Source organism: Echeneis naucrates, chromosome 10, assembly GCF_900963305.1.
Source record: "Echeneis naucrates chromosome 10, fEcheNa1.1, whole genome shotgun sequence".
Classification (NCBI taxonomy): Eukaryota; Metazoa; Chordata; class Actinopteri; order Carangiformes; family Echeneidae; genus Echeneis; species Echeneis naucrates.
In genome coordinates, this window is record NC_042520.1 from 2,130,873 (window position 1) to 2,149,186 (window position 18,314).

At 43.7% G+C, this 18,314-nt stretch overlaps 1 protein-coding gene across 1 annotated transcript in view; it reads left to right on the forward strand.

The window, feature by feature from the left end:
* The window catches only part of ppargc1b (peroxisome proliferator-activated receptor gamma, coactivator 1 beta), a 77,654-nt gene extending 68,088 nt beyond the window's left edge, over nucleotides 1–9,566 (forward strand). Inside the window, exons 7-12 of the mRNA XM_029513328.1 lie at nucleotides 1,837–1,901; nucleotides 2,232–2,847; nucleotides 3,052–3,109; nucleotides 3,377–3,495; nucleotides 4,276–4,403; nucleotides 4,653–9,566. Of these exons, the coding sequence (XP_029369188.1) occupies nucleotides 1,837–1,901; nucleotides 2,232–2,847; nucleotides 3,052–3,109; nucleotides 3,377–3,495; nucleotides 4,276–4,403; nucleotides 4,653–4,744 (1,078 nt within the window). The 3' untranslated portion in view covers nucleotides 4,745–9,566. The remainder of the gene's footprint in view (nucleotides 1–1,836; nucleotides 1,902–2,231; nucleotides 2,848–3,051; nucleotides 3,110–3,376; nucleotides 3,496–4,275; nucleotides 4,404–4,652) is intronic.
* Nucleotides 9,567–18,314: the final 8,748 nt, after the last annotated feature.

Below are 18,314 nucleotides of genomic sequence, written 5' to 3' on the forward strand. Positions count from 1 at the left end.
TGGCTCTCCAAACAGATTAACTCGAAACTTCTGAGCCATGGAGTTAAAAAAAAAAAATCAAAAAACAAAAAGCTGCTCTGGCTTCTGAAGTACGAGACATTTCCTCCTGGGAAATCCTGTAACGCCAAACATGTTATCATAATTAATTATAATGAAACGCTTCAGATTACATATTGTTGAATTCACAGCCACAGACATCAGCAGCACAGAGCATCTGTATCTGCAATTAAAGGAATCTGCCTTTTTTTATTCAGGCCCCCTGGAGAGTCTGGTGAAAGCGTTAAATGTACTTTTGAAGGACTTATTTGTATGTTTTGCTAATGCTACGTAGCTACATAAGCAAGAACAGCTGCACGTCATTGTTTGGTTTGTTGTTTTGATGCAGAATGTGAGCTCTGCATTTTATATCTTAAAATACATACATTTGGATTTACATGACAGAGAATAGACAACAAAAATTACAGCCGGCTGTCAGTGAAATAATTTTTTCTCGACGTCAGATTTATTCTGCTCTTTGTCGTAAATGGTGTCACGTGATCGGCTCCTTCCTGTGTGGGATGAAAATGGGAGGATGCTTGGTGCTCCACATTTCTGAGGAAACACGATTTGTTGACGAGTCTCGAACAGGAGACAGATTCTATTACGGAGCACGATTGTTTCAGCTTTATTAGTCTATTGCCTGTAAACACACAGATTACTGAATTAATCACATTTGCTGTGTATTTCATTTTTTCCAATTCGGCACTAATTGATTAAATCCTATATGAGTGTTTATTTTATTGTCACGGTTTTATAATCAAGCGCGTCTCCTGCTCTGGGATCAGTCCATAATTCGTAGAAATGTGATGAGAAAAGTTGTTAAAACTGCTGAGCGACTGAAGCGAGACAAACCACGATGACGATGTAGATGTTTAGTTTGACAGCAGCATCTGAACTAGACGGGATTACAAACCACAAGAGAGCAACAATATGAAGAGAGAGACAAAAATGTCTTCACGCTCACTGCCCTCGTGAGCAGCGATCTGTTTTTAATACGTATCAGTGAGCACGGCTTGAAGACACGTCGTTTATAATCTCTTAAAACTTTATTATATTCTGAACTAATACGAGATAAACCAGCCCCGAATTCAGCATCCCTAATGAAGCGGGACCCCTGGCTGGCTTACACAGATTTTAATCTGTACCAGACAGAATGCCCTCGCTGCTCTTACTTTTCTAAATTAACCTCCATCCAGCCTCCAAACGTTGGAGCCTCTCCAGCTCCGACTAGTCAAAAAGGCAGAATTGAGTTCCAGTACAAACCGCTGGCATCCTTCCATCTTCTAAATGAATCTGTCTTCTGAAGCTCTCACCAAAAGAAAGGGGGGAAAAAAGTTTTTTTTATTCTCTCTGCCGTTCTCTGCGGAGGGTAAGTAATATCCCGCCTGAAGCCAATCCACTCGGAGCTGCTCTCCTGCCTTTCACGGCAAGTGGAGAAACAGAAACAGACAGGCAGAAATAGAAAGCAGGAGAAGAATAGGCGAGCGGACAGCAGAGTACATATGGTTGTTGTGATAAGAAATAAGGAGCCCAGAGAAATGCCAGTAGCATTTACAGGGAGGGACATCGTTCAAATTCAGCCGACATCAGCTGAAACTCTGCAGTTTTTATTCTAAGTGAATGTGGTTGGTGGTGGTGGTGGGGGGGGGGGTTAGTCAGTCCTTTGTGGATGCTATTGATGTGAACGTTTGAAAAGTGCAAGAAATCCTAACATGACACAGCAGTCCTTAATTTCTCCCGCTCTCTCTCTCTCTCTCTCTCCTTTTATTGCTGGTGTCTCTCTACCAACAACGCCAGAGAGTCCCAGTACAGCACCAAGCCTTTCGAGCAGACGCTCAGCGTGGATCTGTGTGGAACGGCAGGTAAACACGCCTCATGTTTGCTCCTGAGTTTGTTTGGGGTTTTACGCCAACGCTGTAAAGTCTGACTTGCTTTGGGGATTAGAAGCAACAGGCAGCCACGATCTGATGACGCACGCCGCTCCAGATGCTCGACGTGTCTAAAAGGAAGAGTCGTGTTGTTGGGAAAGATCCAGATTTCTCGGATGTTTAGTTGAGAAAAGTCAACTGTTTGATAAATATGAAGGCCGGAGGCAGCAGCGGGTTCTGAGCTGGTTAGCTTAGCATGAACACTGAGAACACGGAGCCTGAATCGGAACCGTAACATCCATCTCTTTCTGTGTTCTCTCTCAGGTCTCACCCCTCCCACCACCCCGCCCCACAAACCAGTGGAGGACGAGCTCTTCAAGCCATCAGAGGGAGGAAAAGGTGGTGGAGGCGCAGGTGGCGGCACCAGTGGCGACGGCGGCGGCGGCGAGTCCGTTCATCTGGCTTCCAACACCAACGTCGCCACAAAGGGTTCGTCTTGGCTGAGCCGTGCCAGCCACCAGCGGAAACTCCCCGAGCAGACAGAGCTGTACGCCCAGCTGCGGCGCATGGGCCAGGCAGGTGACGGCGACAGCCACCGCAGCTTCGGCGACCACGACTACTGCGTGCTGAGCCTCGGGGAGAGCCGCAAGCGCAGCGCCGCCATGCTGGGCGCCATATTGCAGGCACAAGGAACAGGCGACGGTCTCAGAGCAGCTGACGATCAGGTATTGGACGTGAAGGATAAGGGGGAGGGGCAGCTGACGTCCGAGGTCGCCGAACCCAACGAACGGCAGACAGCTTTGGTGATATCGTCATCGCCGCCATTCGACTGCCAGTCATCGGCCTCAGAGGAAGAGGCAGAACGCTCGTTGGCGTCGCGCTCACCGTCGCCAATCCTTCACCCGTGCCCAGACTCCCCCTCCAGCAAGACAGACTCCAGGTGAGACAGAGGAAAGGAGGCGGGGAGAGATTTGGGTCAGAGAGAAAACACAAACCAAAAAAACACTTTAAATCTGTCACATTTTTAGCTGCTCATCATCAGCTCTCCCTCCTCTCTCAGAACGAGGTCTGCTCATGTTCGCCCGTTCACCTTGTTTATGTCCTTCTCTCACGGCCCATCCTCTGCCTCTCTCTCGCCTTTTAGTGAGAACTCGGAGATCTGTCCCGATGACAAGCAGAGGAACAAAGCCAAGTCTGATGAGGTACAGAGAACATTTACAACTGTCTCCTGCAAAACCGTTATGCTGTACCATTAAAGACAAAGGCAAACTTCATTTAACACCTGAACTCGCGCCCATCCCAGACACATAAAGCCAGAGGTTTATTGGCCAGACCACCCAAAGTTGATTTTTGTGCTGCATGCACTCCGCAGCTGCAGGAGCATCTGCCATCCTGCTTAAGTTCCCACGTCTATCTTTAGGCTGTATTGTCCTTTGTCCTGACTGTTGCCATGGTTTCCCTGTTGCCAGGACAACTGCCAGGTGTTTTACATCCACAACCTGCCGAGCAGCGTGACCCAGAACATGCTGAGGAAACGTTTTCAGGTTTTTGGCAAAGCCGAGGACTGCAAAGTCATCATCTGCAACGAGTAAGTGTCCTGATCTGGATTTGGAGGAAGGAGAGGAGATGTGGGGACTTTTCTTTTTCGGGCCTCAGGTCACAGTTAAAAACGCAGCCTTTATGGGGCACTTTGGACCATCTGGGCAGACTGAGCTCTGAGCAGGAGGTCCCAGTTTGACTCCAGACCAGCTGGACGTCGACCCCCCCTGTCGCATCAAATAAAGACACAAAAAAACAAAAAAACAAAAGCAGCCTTAATCAGATTAAAGTGTTGCTGTCAGATGATGTTTCAGGGTCAACAATTTACGAGATTGAGGTGAACATGATTTTGTCAGTAGATACAAATTTTATTTACTTAATCAAGTCTTCAGCTGGACTGAAAATCACAAAGCTTGACAACATCTTGGAACAAAATGTTTCAGGCTACTTCAGTGTCCATTCAGGCCTGGTGGTGTGTGTTTTTGTGCGTGATTATTGCTCTTAACCAAGTTCCTGAAGCAGAACTGCTCCCAGGACTTTGTACTGTTCCTGACCACTGCTCCGAAATATTAGCGTCAGAATAAATGTTCCCGTGGCGACTCATTAAATCGGACTTAGAGAAAGGTGCTCTTTTTCAATTTTGATTTAGATTATTGGTTGTTTGTCCATTTTATGGACAGTGATGACATAAACTTTGTGTAGCATACAAAAGAAGCGTCAGTCCAGATATCAAGATGCTTCTGGTTTCTCATGTTATCTTTGAAGTCTGCTCAAAACAAGGTGTCCTGAGTGTGTCGTGTGTCCTTAATCGTGTGTTGTGTCTTCGTAGGGAGCGCTGTGGGGTCATAAAGATTCGGCAGTCAGGGGTTCAACGGCACTGGAGAGAACGGGAGACCGTCTTCCAGAATGGACCTGCAGGCCTGAGGAGGCTGACAAGGAAACGCTACATAGACCTCGGTAAAGAGAGCGGGCGGTTTGTTTTGACCGAATTGAGTCCAAAACGTTTCAGATCTATCAGAACCGTTTAAATTGGCAAAAATAATTAAGTTCATCTCGTGGTGTCGACAGGTTGTCTTCTAAAAACTGCACTTCTGTAGCTAGTCTTAGTCACCAAGGTGGAAAGGTGTCCAACCAAGAGAGCTTACTTTGCGTTGGTGGTGGTGTTTTTGGTTAACCGGGCGGTGACCTTGTTTCCCTCTCCTTCAGATGAGGCAGGTCCGGGTCCCGTCAAAAGCAAGTACGATGCACTGGACTTTGACACTCTGCTGAAGGAGGCCCAGAAGTCCCTGCACCGCTGACAGCACATCGCCCCCAACTGGCCAGCCTTAGTAAACTACAGCAACATCCCTCCGACTACACGGCTCTGCCCTCAGACCGGCCTCTCAGTACCTCCATGCAAGGCAACCTCGCAAAATGTTTACATTTTTACCATTGGAACAAAGTAACGACAAAGGACCTTGTTGTTTTTTAAGTTTCTTTCGCCGGAGGATACCGCTTAAAAACGAGGAAGCCGCTGGGAGTCTGGATGAGCTCTGAGACAACGGAGGAAACGGGACTTTTCAACAGCAGCGGTACAACAACAACAACAACAACAAGAACTACTACATGTGATAACGATACAGTTCTCTGCTGAACAACAACCACAACAATAAAGCTGCTTCCTGTCTGTGTTGGTGACATCATCGCCCCGCCTTGGAAGCACAGGTGTGACAGACCTCTGTAGCAAACACTTGCTATCCCTGCGTTGCGTCGGTCGTCGTGGTGTGTGTTTCTGCGTGTGCGTGTTCTTTGTTCTGTTCTGTTTTGTAAGAAAAAAAAAAAAGAAAGCAAAGCCTTCCTTTTTTCCGGCCAGGTGTGGCGAACCTTCGAGCTGCGTTCGCCATGAAGTCGTACGGTTATGTAACCAGACAACAAAAAAAACAAAAAAACTAAACCCAAAACAAAAACAAACCCTGCTTTGTTTTAGCAGAAAATTGTGGATGTTATTAAATTTTAAAAAATCTATTGTGTGTGTTATGGACAAAGAATATAACAAAGACACATTTAACGTAATCATTTGATGACTGATAAAGTTTACAAATCTAAAATGAAGAAGAAAAAAATCATGTTTTTTTCTTTCTTGTAATTGTAGTGCTTCCTTGATTTGATCTATGCACTGAAAGGAGGTAAACGTCTCCGCTGTCCTCCACTTTGTCCCCTTTTGATCTCCAACTCTGCCATGTTGACTTTATTGGTTTCCGCTACTGGCTGTTGCAGGCTCTGTTTGATCGGCGCTTCGTTCATCGAGATCCCAAATTCGGTTTTGGGAAAAAATTTTACCTCAAAAATTGTTTCCGACCAATTTGAACTGAAGTGGTTACTCGAAAAGCACTTAACTTCTTAGTTGCACACGTCGTGAATTCACCAAAAATAAGCTAAATTAAGACGCTCTTGGTCAAATTTCCTGTAACGTGAAAGTTTTTCATTTCGAAAGATGTGAAAATATTCAATTCTTCTACGACCTGGGTTACTGTCAGAAACAAAGGATTGAAGTAGGAGTCGTATCTGGACTGTGATTGAACACTAAAGCTGCTCTCGCTAGTTGCCAGCAGAGAAATCGAATCTGTCCTCCAGTTTTCTGAGCCATCGACGAATGTGCAGCTTTTTATCGGGTGAATTTCTTCCTTTACCCGGAATGGGCGGGGGTCTTGATCTAGTCCTGAGTCCAATAAAGGCTACTGCCTGACGACTCCCCGCTCCCCTGAAATGCCACAGCCAATGCAACAGTTACTGTTTACATTTGGATTACAGCAAGCAGTGCTTAAATGGGGAAATAAAGACGGTGGCCGTCAGTGTTTCTTCACTTTCATCCGCACCATCCCAGTCTGACAAAACTGTAAACCAAACCAGATTCGTGGGTTTGGATTCTCCACAAATCTGCATTTTGCCAGTGACACTGAGACCTGACATTTTGAATTTTCAAACCAATCTAGGGTTTCTTCAGCCGGACGTTGATGAATCTTGTTTAAATGGAATGTATTTCAGAATCTGAATGTAAAAAAAAAAAAAACAAAAAAAAAGATCATGTTTCCCCATTTCTGCTTGCCCAAAGATTGTTAGCTTATTTTGGTGCTTTAAACACGGACTCGCTTACTCATTCGACCCACTCTAGCTCGAGCTGCAGTCTGGGTAGCGCTTGATTCTCATTTCCTGACACAGCCAGTAGCACCCGCCGTCAAAAAACGGGAGAGAGCCTCCAAGCCTGCCAATACGGTGGCACCAAACCACCGACGACACAGCCAGGGAACGGGCAAGGGATGGACCTGAACGTAACAAAGAGAGATCGGCCCCGAGTCCGATTCCTCGTGCAGGAGGTACTGTATCAACTGAGCATCTCTACCTCACATCCATCCATCCATCCACCCCCCCACCCCCCCCCACTGTCATTTTATTTCCTCCATCCACTGGATGCTCTCCTCCTCCTCTTCTACATCTCACTCTTTTTGCTCTTTGTTGGAAGCGTTCTCTATGTGAGGTTCTCTATGTGAGGTTTTCCCCAAATGATAGGGCGGTTGGGGGGTGGGGGGTGATTGGAGCGGGGTTTGTGTTGGATTTTTTAATGCTATGACTCCTCTACCACTAAAGTCCCTTGTAAAGGGGAACAATCTATCTAACTGTATCCTTCGCTTGCCTCATAACGGTTTCGAGCGTGTCCGTTTCTTGGAGTCTCAATTGTGTGTCTTTTGTGAGTGTTTTGTCTTTGTCTCGTGTTTGAGTCGGACACTGCTGGCGCTTGCAGGTTGGCGAGGAAGGGTCGGGGGGGAGGGGGCCTTGGCGGTTGGTTGGTTGGTTGGTCCTTGAGTGTGCTTGGAGGGGGGACGATTCCCCAATTTTCTCTCCTCCCGCCCTCATTTTCTCCTTTTACTTCAGGAACAAGCCAGTCCTGCCGGTTCCCGTGTTCCTCCGCTCTCTGACTGGGAACTTCAGTAAAACGCAGCCCGACTCTTCCTCTTCCTCTGTCTTTATCCGTCACTTTCCAGCTCTGTGGGTTCAAGGCCTTGTTTTCCAGGTCTTCTCCAAACCCTGGAAAACACACCGCTTTTTAATAAGTAATCTCCCAGTCTCCCCTCCTCCCTCCTCGTTCTTTCTCTATCTAATCAGCTCCTTGGTAACACACACAAAAAATTGAATGTTTACATCACTCGATTCTCCTTTGACTTTATTAGGAACGCACACTAAGTACAAAGGCGCCTTATTCAGTGTTTAAAAAAAAAAAAACAAAAAAAAAAAAAAAACAGTCAAGTAGCCTCGAAGGTCAGACTGTCTTCAGGCTCACCGATATCCAAAACTAACAAAAACAATTTAGTGCTATACATACTGATTAAGAAAAAAGGTGCAAGGGGGGAAAAGAAACTGTAACGAAACTAACTGCGAACAACTGAATGAGTATTTGTGCTTAGTATGTATACTACTAAAAAGTGAGAGAATGTGCTGGTTTACATATAAAAAAGAAGATATATGAATATATAATGTGTATATAGCACTATGCCTCGTTGTAAACATAAAATGTATTGTGTGTTTCTTTTTGTTTTTTGTTGTTTTTTTCTTTAGTTTTTTTGTGTTTGGGTTTTTTTTTTGTTTGTTTGTTTGTTTGTTTTTTAGGTGGTGGGTCACAGTTGATTGCTAATGAGACAGACGACAGTCAGGTCGGTTTTGTTCCAGTTCAGGGAGGAAACGAAGGGAAGAAAGAAATATAAATCAAAATGACTTTCATCCAAAGTCCAACACTGTTGTAAAATACAAAAAAGACAGAAGTATCCCTTTACACTGTCACACTAGAAGGTTATACTTCTTTGCTGTTTTGAGATGGCAAAATATTTTTGATGATTTTTTTCTTTGTTTCCTTACAAAGCAATTTGAGATGCAATACATAATAATAATAATAATAATAATAATCTTATCTTTAAGACAGCCTTTCCAGAAAAAAAAAAAAAACCGAGGTAATAATGTACAGTGTGTTGTCGGTTGCTTAACTACGAGTACGATGCTGACGATGATCCAAAAGGCTGCAGTACGTAGACTGCCAAACACAAAAAAGTCAAAAACGGCACGACAAACAAGATCAGTCATGTCGTGAACACGTATACAAAACAGATTGTACTGATATACTCTTGCACAAATAACATCCCAAGTAATGAAATAACTTCCCAATGTTTTCTTTTCATTGAAAGGAAGCTGTAACTGTGTTATTGCCACATTTTGATGGTGCACAGGTTTGTTAAGAGTTGTAATGGACATTTATTTTACAGTAAGAGCTAATACATGTACGGCTCCAGTACAGGAACATCGGGGGAGGGGAGGAAAAAAGGAAAGTTGATGCTGGTTTGACCCCGTTAAGTAATTTCATAACTACTTGATACAGACGAGGTAGAAACTGTAGAAATCCCAACTGAACTGCAGTCCAGCCAGCAGAGAGCGAGCAGAAAGGGGAGACAGGAAGTAGTTTTAGTTTGACTTTTTTTCCCAACTCATGACAAAAATTTTACCTTAAAGAAGCTTTTAGTTTGGGGAGAAAAAAAAACCATCTCCGTGGGTCGACCTGGTTCCCGTTTGGCGCGTTGCTTTGTCGGGGGTGTGGGGGGGGGACTTCAGCACGTGGTGGGATTTCTACAGTGGCCGCCGCCATTGTTATCGAGATAAATGACATCAAAACGACCCCATTTTTCATCATGGCAAGCCTTAAAATGAATCGTGGGGGCAGGGATGGGTGGGAACAAAGCTACCACTAGCTTTTAGTATTACCGTTTCAACTCCTTTTCAATCCATTTATTATTAAATAATTACTGACGTAATTAAAACTTTTTTCAATAGCCATATTATAAAAAGTATATACATATATATGAATATATATTTGTGTGTTTGTGTAGATATCTAGATGATTATATACTTTCTTATAGAAAACTTTGATGTTGACCATTCTCCTCAGTGTTTTGAGAACACGTTTCAACATAATACTGCTGTCCGTTTGGTCTAGGTCCTAGGTCGATGGGCAACGAATCCAAATAAAATAAAAAAAGTAAAAAAAATAATAATAATAGAAAAATCTATAAAAAATACATTTAATGAAAAAATAAATGAAAACTTCCAAAGGGAATAACCCTCATCAGAATGCAATACCTTTCTTTCCACTATTCATTTCAGGAAAAAATGGAAAATGGCAAGAAAACCATAAAACTTGATAGATGAGTTGACCAAAAAGAAAAATAAAACAAAACTTCAACAATAAAAAGCGCGGCTCGTGTGACGGCTCACAAAAAATAAATAAAATGAAATTTAAAAAAGTGACGTTTTCGGGCCGCTGCGTCAGATTCAGTTTTATAGATTTCACCTTTCCAACGCCATGGCCCACAAAAACACTTCCTTCTTCTTTCACTTTGGTTTCTTCTTTACGTTACTCGCTGTTTCTTCAGTTCAGAAGACGACAAATCTGTTGGCTAGCTAACTCCATCAAATTAGCCCCGAACACGACAGGAGTGTTTGCAATACCGGCCCGATTCTGGCCTCAGATTTCACTTCCGTCGTTTGAGCCGTCGAAGCTTGTCACATTTCAGCATCAGCAGTTGTACGATACACAAAACGAATCAGTAAACTGTCCCACTTGATGGCAACAGTGATGTCAAACAGGCACTTAAATAGGGAATGCAAACTGTCTAAAATCTGCTAAATGTGAGTGGGTGTCTTTTTTTTTTGTTGTTGTTGTTGTTGTTGTTGATTTTACTTTTTTTTTCTGATGGAAGAAAATATGTTGACATAAGGGCATATATTGTTTTTGTTGTTTTTCATGACTGTTGATTTTGTTGTCTATTTACATCTAATGACTATCAAATTCACAATTTTTTTTTCTTTTTTTTAACTTAGTTTTTGGTAAAAACAAAAAGGTAAATACTGCTAGTGAGATTTTATATTTTTACATACGTTGGTTTTATTTTGCGTCTCTTTTTTTTTATTTATACGCCACTTAGTTTGGATGTCTTTAAATGGTGTTTTTTTTCTTTCTTTCTTTGTTTTGTGTGATTTCATATGTCTTGAGAATGTGGAGACAAAGGCATTTCAGTATTTTTGAATTGTTAAAATCTAGTTTCATAGAAGCGGAAGTATCTGATGTTATAAATTATATTTTAATTCATGTAAATAGTTTAAAACAGAAGACTATGGCTTCCTTTTAAACTGAATACATTTCTCTTCAGAGATTGTTTACATTATGAAACTGTAGAGATGTGCTCCTCATATACTGTATAAAGTACATATATTCATTGATTTGCCTCTAAAAAATAAAATCCTAATGAACAGCATTCTGTGAACTCTCCTGATTATTTTAAGCTTCACTGCTTTTCGCTCACTTTAGAAATGAAATATAAAGTTCCAGATTTTTTCATGCTCAGCTAAAATGTCTTTTTTTGTAGTTGTTCCTAAAAAATAAATAAATAAATAATTATAATTATTATAATAATAAATTATTCAGAACAAATTTTGAGTTCTCCTTTCTCATTTTGCTTTCTTGCAGTAAGCAGAGTTGCCGTGTGTAGCTGTCCAAGATGGCGGACTCAACTGTGCATGAGTGACTCACATCAGGTAACGACAAGCTCCGCCCACTCCGAACTACAAATGTGAATAAGTCCATACAATCACCCAGAACTTTTACTGACTGCTGCTCTTTTTTCAAAACATCCTTCTGCCTTCCCATCACCAGAGCGACAGGTGAGTTCATGTTCTCCACACTAAGTCAAACCTGACCTGTAAGATCCAAATCTCACGGGTCAGGAGAGCTTCCTGTTTGGGAACCTCAGCTATTCTCTGGTGTTGTTGTCGTCTCCATCAGGCTGTGACCTTCACCTGACCTTCACCAGGGGGATTTAAAGGCGAGTATGAAGCAGCGTGGTCCTCTGATGGAAAACAGCTGATTGGTCCCCCGAGCGAAGCCGTTCAAGCGTCCTGGGATCTTGTTCGCAGGTGACGTGAGGTGCTGAGATCGCAGAGACAAGCAGCGGACGAGGCGTTAATCAGGACGTCTCCTTTGGCTTTAGGTTTTAGCGCCGACATCTCACTAAGACCAGCTTTTATCTTAAACACATCTCTGCCTGTTCTTCAGATACGTCAGCACGTCTTCGTGAAGACAACCTGACGAGCTTCGACGGATATTTGTCCATAAAAAATCTCGCTCACTGAGCAGACGTAAAAACAAACGTCTGTTTCAGGGGTGGGACGCTGCGTGTTGTGCGGTTCGGCCTCACAGAGTTGTGCGCTCGCACATTAATGGGCGCTCCCTGTTTCCAGTCTTCCCCCAGTTGAACAGCAGCTTATTAAGAAGCCGCTGGCAATTTTCTGCCTGGCTGGACTGTGATTCACATGTCAGTGGCTGCACTGATGATGTCTGAACATGGGACATCACTGTACGAGCGCTGCTCTCCGCACCAGCCACAAAAACGCACACATTAATGTCGCCCCCAGAAAAAGGAGAAATTATAATAAATGTACCAAACACAGAATCAGTTCAGCTTCTTCTTTGTCACTAATTTCCTGGTCTGTTTAATTTGACCTGACGTAAACAGTCTGACTATGAGCAGAAGTTTAATGTTGTAGTCCGTTACAGCGGCTCCGCTCTTTCGTTCGGCTCCTGCGGGGCCACAGCGGTGTGCATCATGTTGATTTTCTGCCACATTAGGCAGCCAAAGTTTAACCGTATCCCTTTCCGACCGCCGAATCAGTGTTTGTTCTGAACTACCTGAGTTTTCTGACTGTGCTCGATGGCAGTGAGATGACAAAACCGCCGCACAGCAGCAGGAGCATCACGCTGAAGTTATGTTTCTGGCAGCTTGATGGATGTAATCATTTCTCAGATTTCCACATTCTGCACCAGCTACTTTTCTCATTTTCATCCTTTGGTGCTGCTCAGCTAATGTCAAGTAACGGGTTATTGAAAACAATAAAGAATTTTACTGCCGATTAGGGCGGCTTGAATCAGTTCAGTTCTCGTATATAAAATCTCAGTTTGTGAGAGTTTGTGTTTTAGCTCCAGCTTCTATCCGCTTCACACTTTGACCCCGATGATGAAACTCCATTACAGTGCAGCTCCCCGTTTTGACGATCTACTGACAGTTTACCGTTCGTGGTCACGGTCCAGCAAAGCCAAAAAAAGGAGCGGCCTGTCGATCACTGTAATTGTGCTTGACTTATTCCGGAGAATACACCAACAGCTCGTGGATTTTTATGGCTGGACCAGCAACAAACCTGAGCATCTACAAGGCTCTGCAAAGCTCAGCTTCTCCCAAATCACCGGTACTATAAATATCTTAAGAAATAAAGTCGAACGGCAGCTGCTGCTGTCATGTGTCTCAGCCATGTGTCCGCAGAAGCAGCGGGTGTGGCCTTCAGAAGAGCACTTTCAGGTTCTGCTCTTTGCTCCTTCATGCCTGTGTTCCTCCAGTGGATGGTGTCTGGCTGTTCTGGAGTCTGCTCCCCGGCTGGTGGAATAAGCTTCGGACTCCTACTGGAGCAGGAATGTCTCTCTTTGTCTTCAGGAACTTGACTTTTCAAAGCACACCCCTCGCCAAAAAAACCAGAGGGACACTTTCTAAAATGATCATCTGCACTTATTTAATAGTTGTTGCTTAATAGTTATGCCAGCACACACTCCTGCAGTCGGACTTTTCTCACGTGCCTCACTTTGGATAAAAGTGAATGAAATGAAATGAAATGAATGAATGAACAGTAACGATGGGGACGAGGCGAAGCCTTCATGAGTTCCTCTCTCTCTCCGTGTAAACTCACATTATTCACGTGTGGTTGAAGATGCCTCGACTTAATGCAGCCAATCTGCAAAAAGCATGAACTTTTCTTTTTTTTTTCCTACTTTGGTGATTAATTGTTCAGCTCAAAGCCAGAGGAGAAAGGAGACGATTAGAAATCATCCTGTCAGCCGTTTCCTGTCTTGCCGTCCTCCGTTTGGTTGTTTCTGTGGGGCAGTCGTGACTGCAGCAAACAGAGCTGCTCTGCAGTGCAGCACAGACTCACAACACACACAGTGTCGTCCCCCACGGTCTCTGGCCTCACTCTGACGGGGGACAGCAAGACAAGACACGACCGCCCGCCGTCACCTTTCTAACTTCATTCGCTCCAGTCGCTCACGCTGCGCTGGAGTCAGTTTGCTTCATTATTCTACGCTCCGCTCTCTAATTTCAAAAAATCAGCCTCACATGATGTGAGAGACCACAAACGTGGAGCTGGTTGTGTCCTTCATCCATATTTTAATACATTTTATCCAAAACACGACAACTATGTCCTTAAAAAGCCTTCGCCGATATCCAAAAATGCAGGCCAACAAACAGTTCAGCCCAGATATCGCTGTGTGTAATATCATCACAGCTGGATCTTTGATTTTATATTTTTCATTGCTCTTTTTGGACTTTTTATTATTTTATTTCAGTCAGTAATTGGCAGAGAGACCAACAGGAAACAGCAGCAAAGGTCTTGGCCCAGAATCGAACTAGCACGCGCTCTAACCGTGTGACCACCAGCCAGCCCTGCTCGGAGACTCTTTTTAATATACAATCATTGTATTCTGTGTCTACGTATACATTTAATTCTTGGTGTTTTTCATAATGACTTGATTTAATGTAATGCAAAATAATATATGCATTCATGTTTCACGTCACAGGTTTTCTTTGTCTACGCTGCGCTACAAAGCAAAATCAGTGAAAGGAGAGTCAGCGAGCCAGGAGAGAGAAAAACGACCCAAAAAAACATATTTAGGAAAAGGATTGCATATGGTGTCGATGTTTGGCATCACTGAATGTTGGCCCAGTTGACAGCAGAGACGAGAGGCGGCGTTAGTTTGTGTAGAGCTCCCAGTTGTAAAAGTAAAAAGAAGAAAACAACAATATGGAGCAGCAGATGTCTGCTCGATGTCGACCGTATGTTCTGTTTATTCTGCAGCGTAAATCAATTTTACATCATTGCCGTCTCAGCCAACACTTTCAGCCATAACACGTCAAAAACAACTTCAATAATATTAAAACAAGCACGCTGTTTGGCAGCATCCAGCTGAAAAACATTGGACCACTAGAGTCGCAGAAATCTTCCAACCAGTTTGCCGAGAGCCAAATCCCAGCTCGCTGAGAAATGAGTCCCCCTCAACCCCTTCGATTTAAGAATGAAGATGAACAGCTGATTGGGGAAACATGGGAGCCTGAAATGATTTCAGCTTTTGGAAAAGAAGAAATATTCTGCTCATCTGAAGGAAGCAGAAACCTCATTTGTTTGCTGAGAGAGGCGTAATTCATCTACATCTGATTTGTCCGGCTCTCGGCTCAGAGCGGCGAGTTTAAAAAAAAAAACAAAACAACATCTTACTCATCATCATCACGCGATGATATTTTTGGTATGGCTCATTTCTACACACTATCAAGAGCGACCACTCCCTCAGAGCCAACAAATCGAGCTTTAAATAAGCCCCGCATTAAAAATCATCTTAGAAATGAGGTCAGCCAGCAAACATTAGACATTAGGAGGGCTGCGTTCAGGTCAAAGGTCACGTTGTGTGTTACATTAAATGGATGCTGACCTTTTGTGACGCAGACAGACCTACAACCACTGAAGTTCACTTTGTTGCTGTTCATTGTTTAACTTTGCTTGCTGTGGCTTTTTTTTCCTCAGATCCAGAAAATCATAATCTGATCAGAAGCTCCTGGAGGAATTTGGACACGACGCTGGAGGTAACTGCAGGTCACATCACGTCATCTCTCTCACCTTAAAATCCTGTTGTCTTTTCAAAAGGTCAAAACCACCGCAGCATTTATTTCACAGCTTCTTACAATCACCCCCCCCCCCCCCCCCCCCACCAAGAAAAATGATTTATATACAGCTTTAAAAAAGTTTCCTCTTTGACATTATTATTTGAAACCCCGAAGAAAAAAGAACGCTCATTATTTTTGACATTTTACGCCAAACGATCAACTGAAGCTAAAACCTGTTTGGACCTGCAGAACAGGCTGCGTCAGTGCGACCTCTGCCCCCCCACGCTGCTGCATGTCAGCCACGCCTCTCTATCCGTCCACCTTCTTTATCTTTAATCCTCAAAGGGATCTTGAATTATGTGAAAATGTCAAATATCTTTGGAGGATTTTTTTTGCAGAATTTACTGTAAACTATAGAACACGACTGGATGACGCTGCCTGAAAGCTAAATACTCTTCAGAGTAGAACAAAAAGGGGAAAACTATTCAGCAACACTTTGCATTTCCATGGCAATGTCGACCAGGATGCATTTCTGGGACAGTACGCACACTAGTCAAGTGACTTCTTCTGCTTAGAAACTGCAGCCGACGCATGCATAGTCGTCTATAAATAGTCCTGCATCCTTCTCTCTCCCTGCTGTGGCTCGCAGGCTGGCAGCTCTGCAGTCACGACTGCCCCCGATGCCTGCTGGAATGAGGATAAAGCTCTCCCTTCCTGCAGGCTCTCTGGGTGTACTGCAGCTGCCGCTCTGCCTCTCCCTCTCCCTCTCTCTGCAGTCACGGGTCGTCCCTGCGTCAGAGCCGAGAGCTGCACAAGCTCTGCTGATCATCACGACCGTATACGGCAATCCTTTGAGCTCCCAACATGGCCTGACGTCATGGGGGACTCACGTCACGCACGGGTGACGACACAGTCCCATTATGCATCCGTGGTTATTATTATATCACTATGGGGCAGCGAGGGAGGGCTGGCATATGGAGCTGAATATAGCTGCCCCCCCTCACTGATCACTTTCATTTCTCCTCCACTGGCGTCATTTATACAGTTTGAGTTGGGGGAACATTTAAAGGGTGTAGATGACAGATATGAAGCTTCCATGTGTTTATGGAGCAGTCCTGCATCGGTGCTGCAAGACAATCTCTCCCATTCACACTAATTCTCATACAACCAGTTTAGTGATGGCGTTTTCTTTGTGTAGTTAAAACAAGTTTGTGCCGTCTTGAAGAAAAGAAGAAAAAGCACCAATTCTGCTCCAGTTGGAGATTTTCCAAACGCTGTGATGCTGAATACCATCGAACTCGTGTACCACTGTTTCTAAATGTAATTACATTTGGAATATGATCCCTAAAATGATGTTGCACCAATAACCAAAAGTACGTTAAAGTACATGAAACCCAGTTTAGTCTAATCCACCTTTGAGCCGTTCACCTAAAACTCAGGAAGTTGAGAAGAAACCCTGAACACCCGTCGAGATTAAGAGCCTGAAGCCAGCCTCGAATAAATAAATATTTTTGGATGAAATAAATTTTGGCACAGCGCTCGTCCAGCTCTTCCACTGCTGTCAGTCAAACACTCGCTGGGCTGGAAATCCTCCTGTTTCAAAAGTGTGAAAACTTTCCAGATTCTCGAGAAGAAGAGATGCAGAGAAAATAAGAAACGCTTGTCTTCGATCGCAAAAGTGCAATCAAACGCGTTGTACAAATGTACAAAGACTTTATTAAACCAACAAATCCACATTTCATGCTGAAATACTTGCTCTTATTTTCTAGATGTGGATGAAGGTCCAGTCCAGTCCAGACCAGCTGCAGGTCTTTGTGCGGACAGGATTCCCTGATGTGGCCTTTCTCCGCTGCTTATGAGGTTTGAAGAACAAAATCCAGTTGAAGGTGTCGACTTGGCTCCAAACTGAATCAGTCCAGTATCTGTGTGATGTGTTGGACCAACAGGTCCAGATCACACAGCTCCCCTTCAGAGGTCTGCAGGATCAGGACGGGAGGACAACAGTCGGCAGGCGGTCATAATATTATGGCTGATAAATGTGGTTGCACACGTTAAAACTTAACGGCGACACCGACGCACACACAGAGCTCAGTAAACACACACACTCAGTAAACACACAGTCAGTGTGGAAATAGCATCTTTACTAATGAGCGTTTTCACATTTCCTCATTACCGACGGCAGCAAAATGGACATCTGCATGTGTTTGTGTGAGAAAACAGTTTCATCTCCGCTGACCTTTGTTTGTTTTGTGCAGACGTTAAACAGTCCAGCAAAACCAGCGCAGCCGAGCATACGAACTGTTTTCAAACCAACCAACAGCTAATGAGGTATATTCTGCATCTACTGCGTCTCTTTTTTTCTGCATTTGCATTAATGGATTTATGCGTTTTACAGCTTTCACAGCACAAACTGAGCAAAACATGTCAACACGGCTAATGTCATCAGACCTCAGCTAAAAATAAAAAGTAGCTGTTGGCTCAAAGACACTAATGCCCAGTGATGACTGTCATTAACCAGACAGTGTTTCCCCCCTCGGCGTTTAGTCAAAGGAACCGCGACCACAAAATCCAACGAACCGCCAGAGTCCCGGTGGAGCTTATTCATCAATCGTTTTGTGCCTTTATTTTACATAACAGAAGGTCCTTTTTTTTTTTACATGTGATGTAGATCATTAAAGGTCAGCTCGGGTTGCATCTGCAGAGAACATGCCGGCCTTCATCACAGAATCCTAAAGGAACAAACTGATGGCTGCATTTTTTAGCCCATTAGCTCCTCCACAGTCGGCATACTGAGACATTTCTGGGGATTGTTTTCTATATCACTCCTTTCTGGGCAGCTGCTGCTTTCAGTTAATGCAAGTAGATCATCGCAGGCTTGTAAGGAGCTGACATGAAACACTTTACTTGTCATTTGAACATTTAGAAGCAAGAAGTCGAAGTGCACGCTCAGACAGCACACACAGTCTGCTGCATGGATGATAGAGCTTCAATCTAATGAGACGTACAGAATGAAAGCACGGACAAAACGAAGCAGTGCAGAGGTGAGATTTCCTCTCAGCAAACAGGAGTATTTAAAGAAAATAAATAAATAAATGAG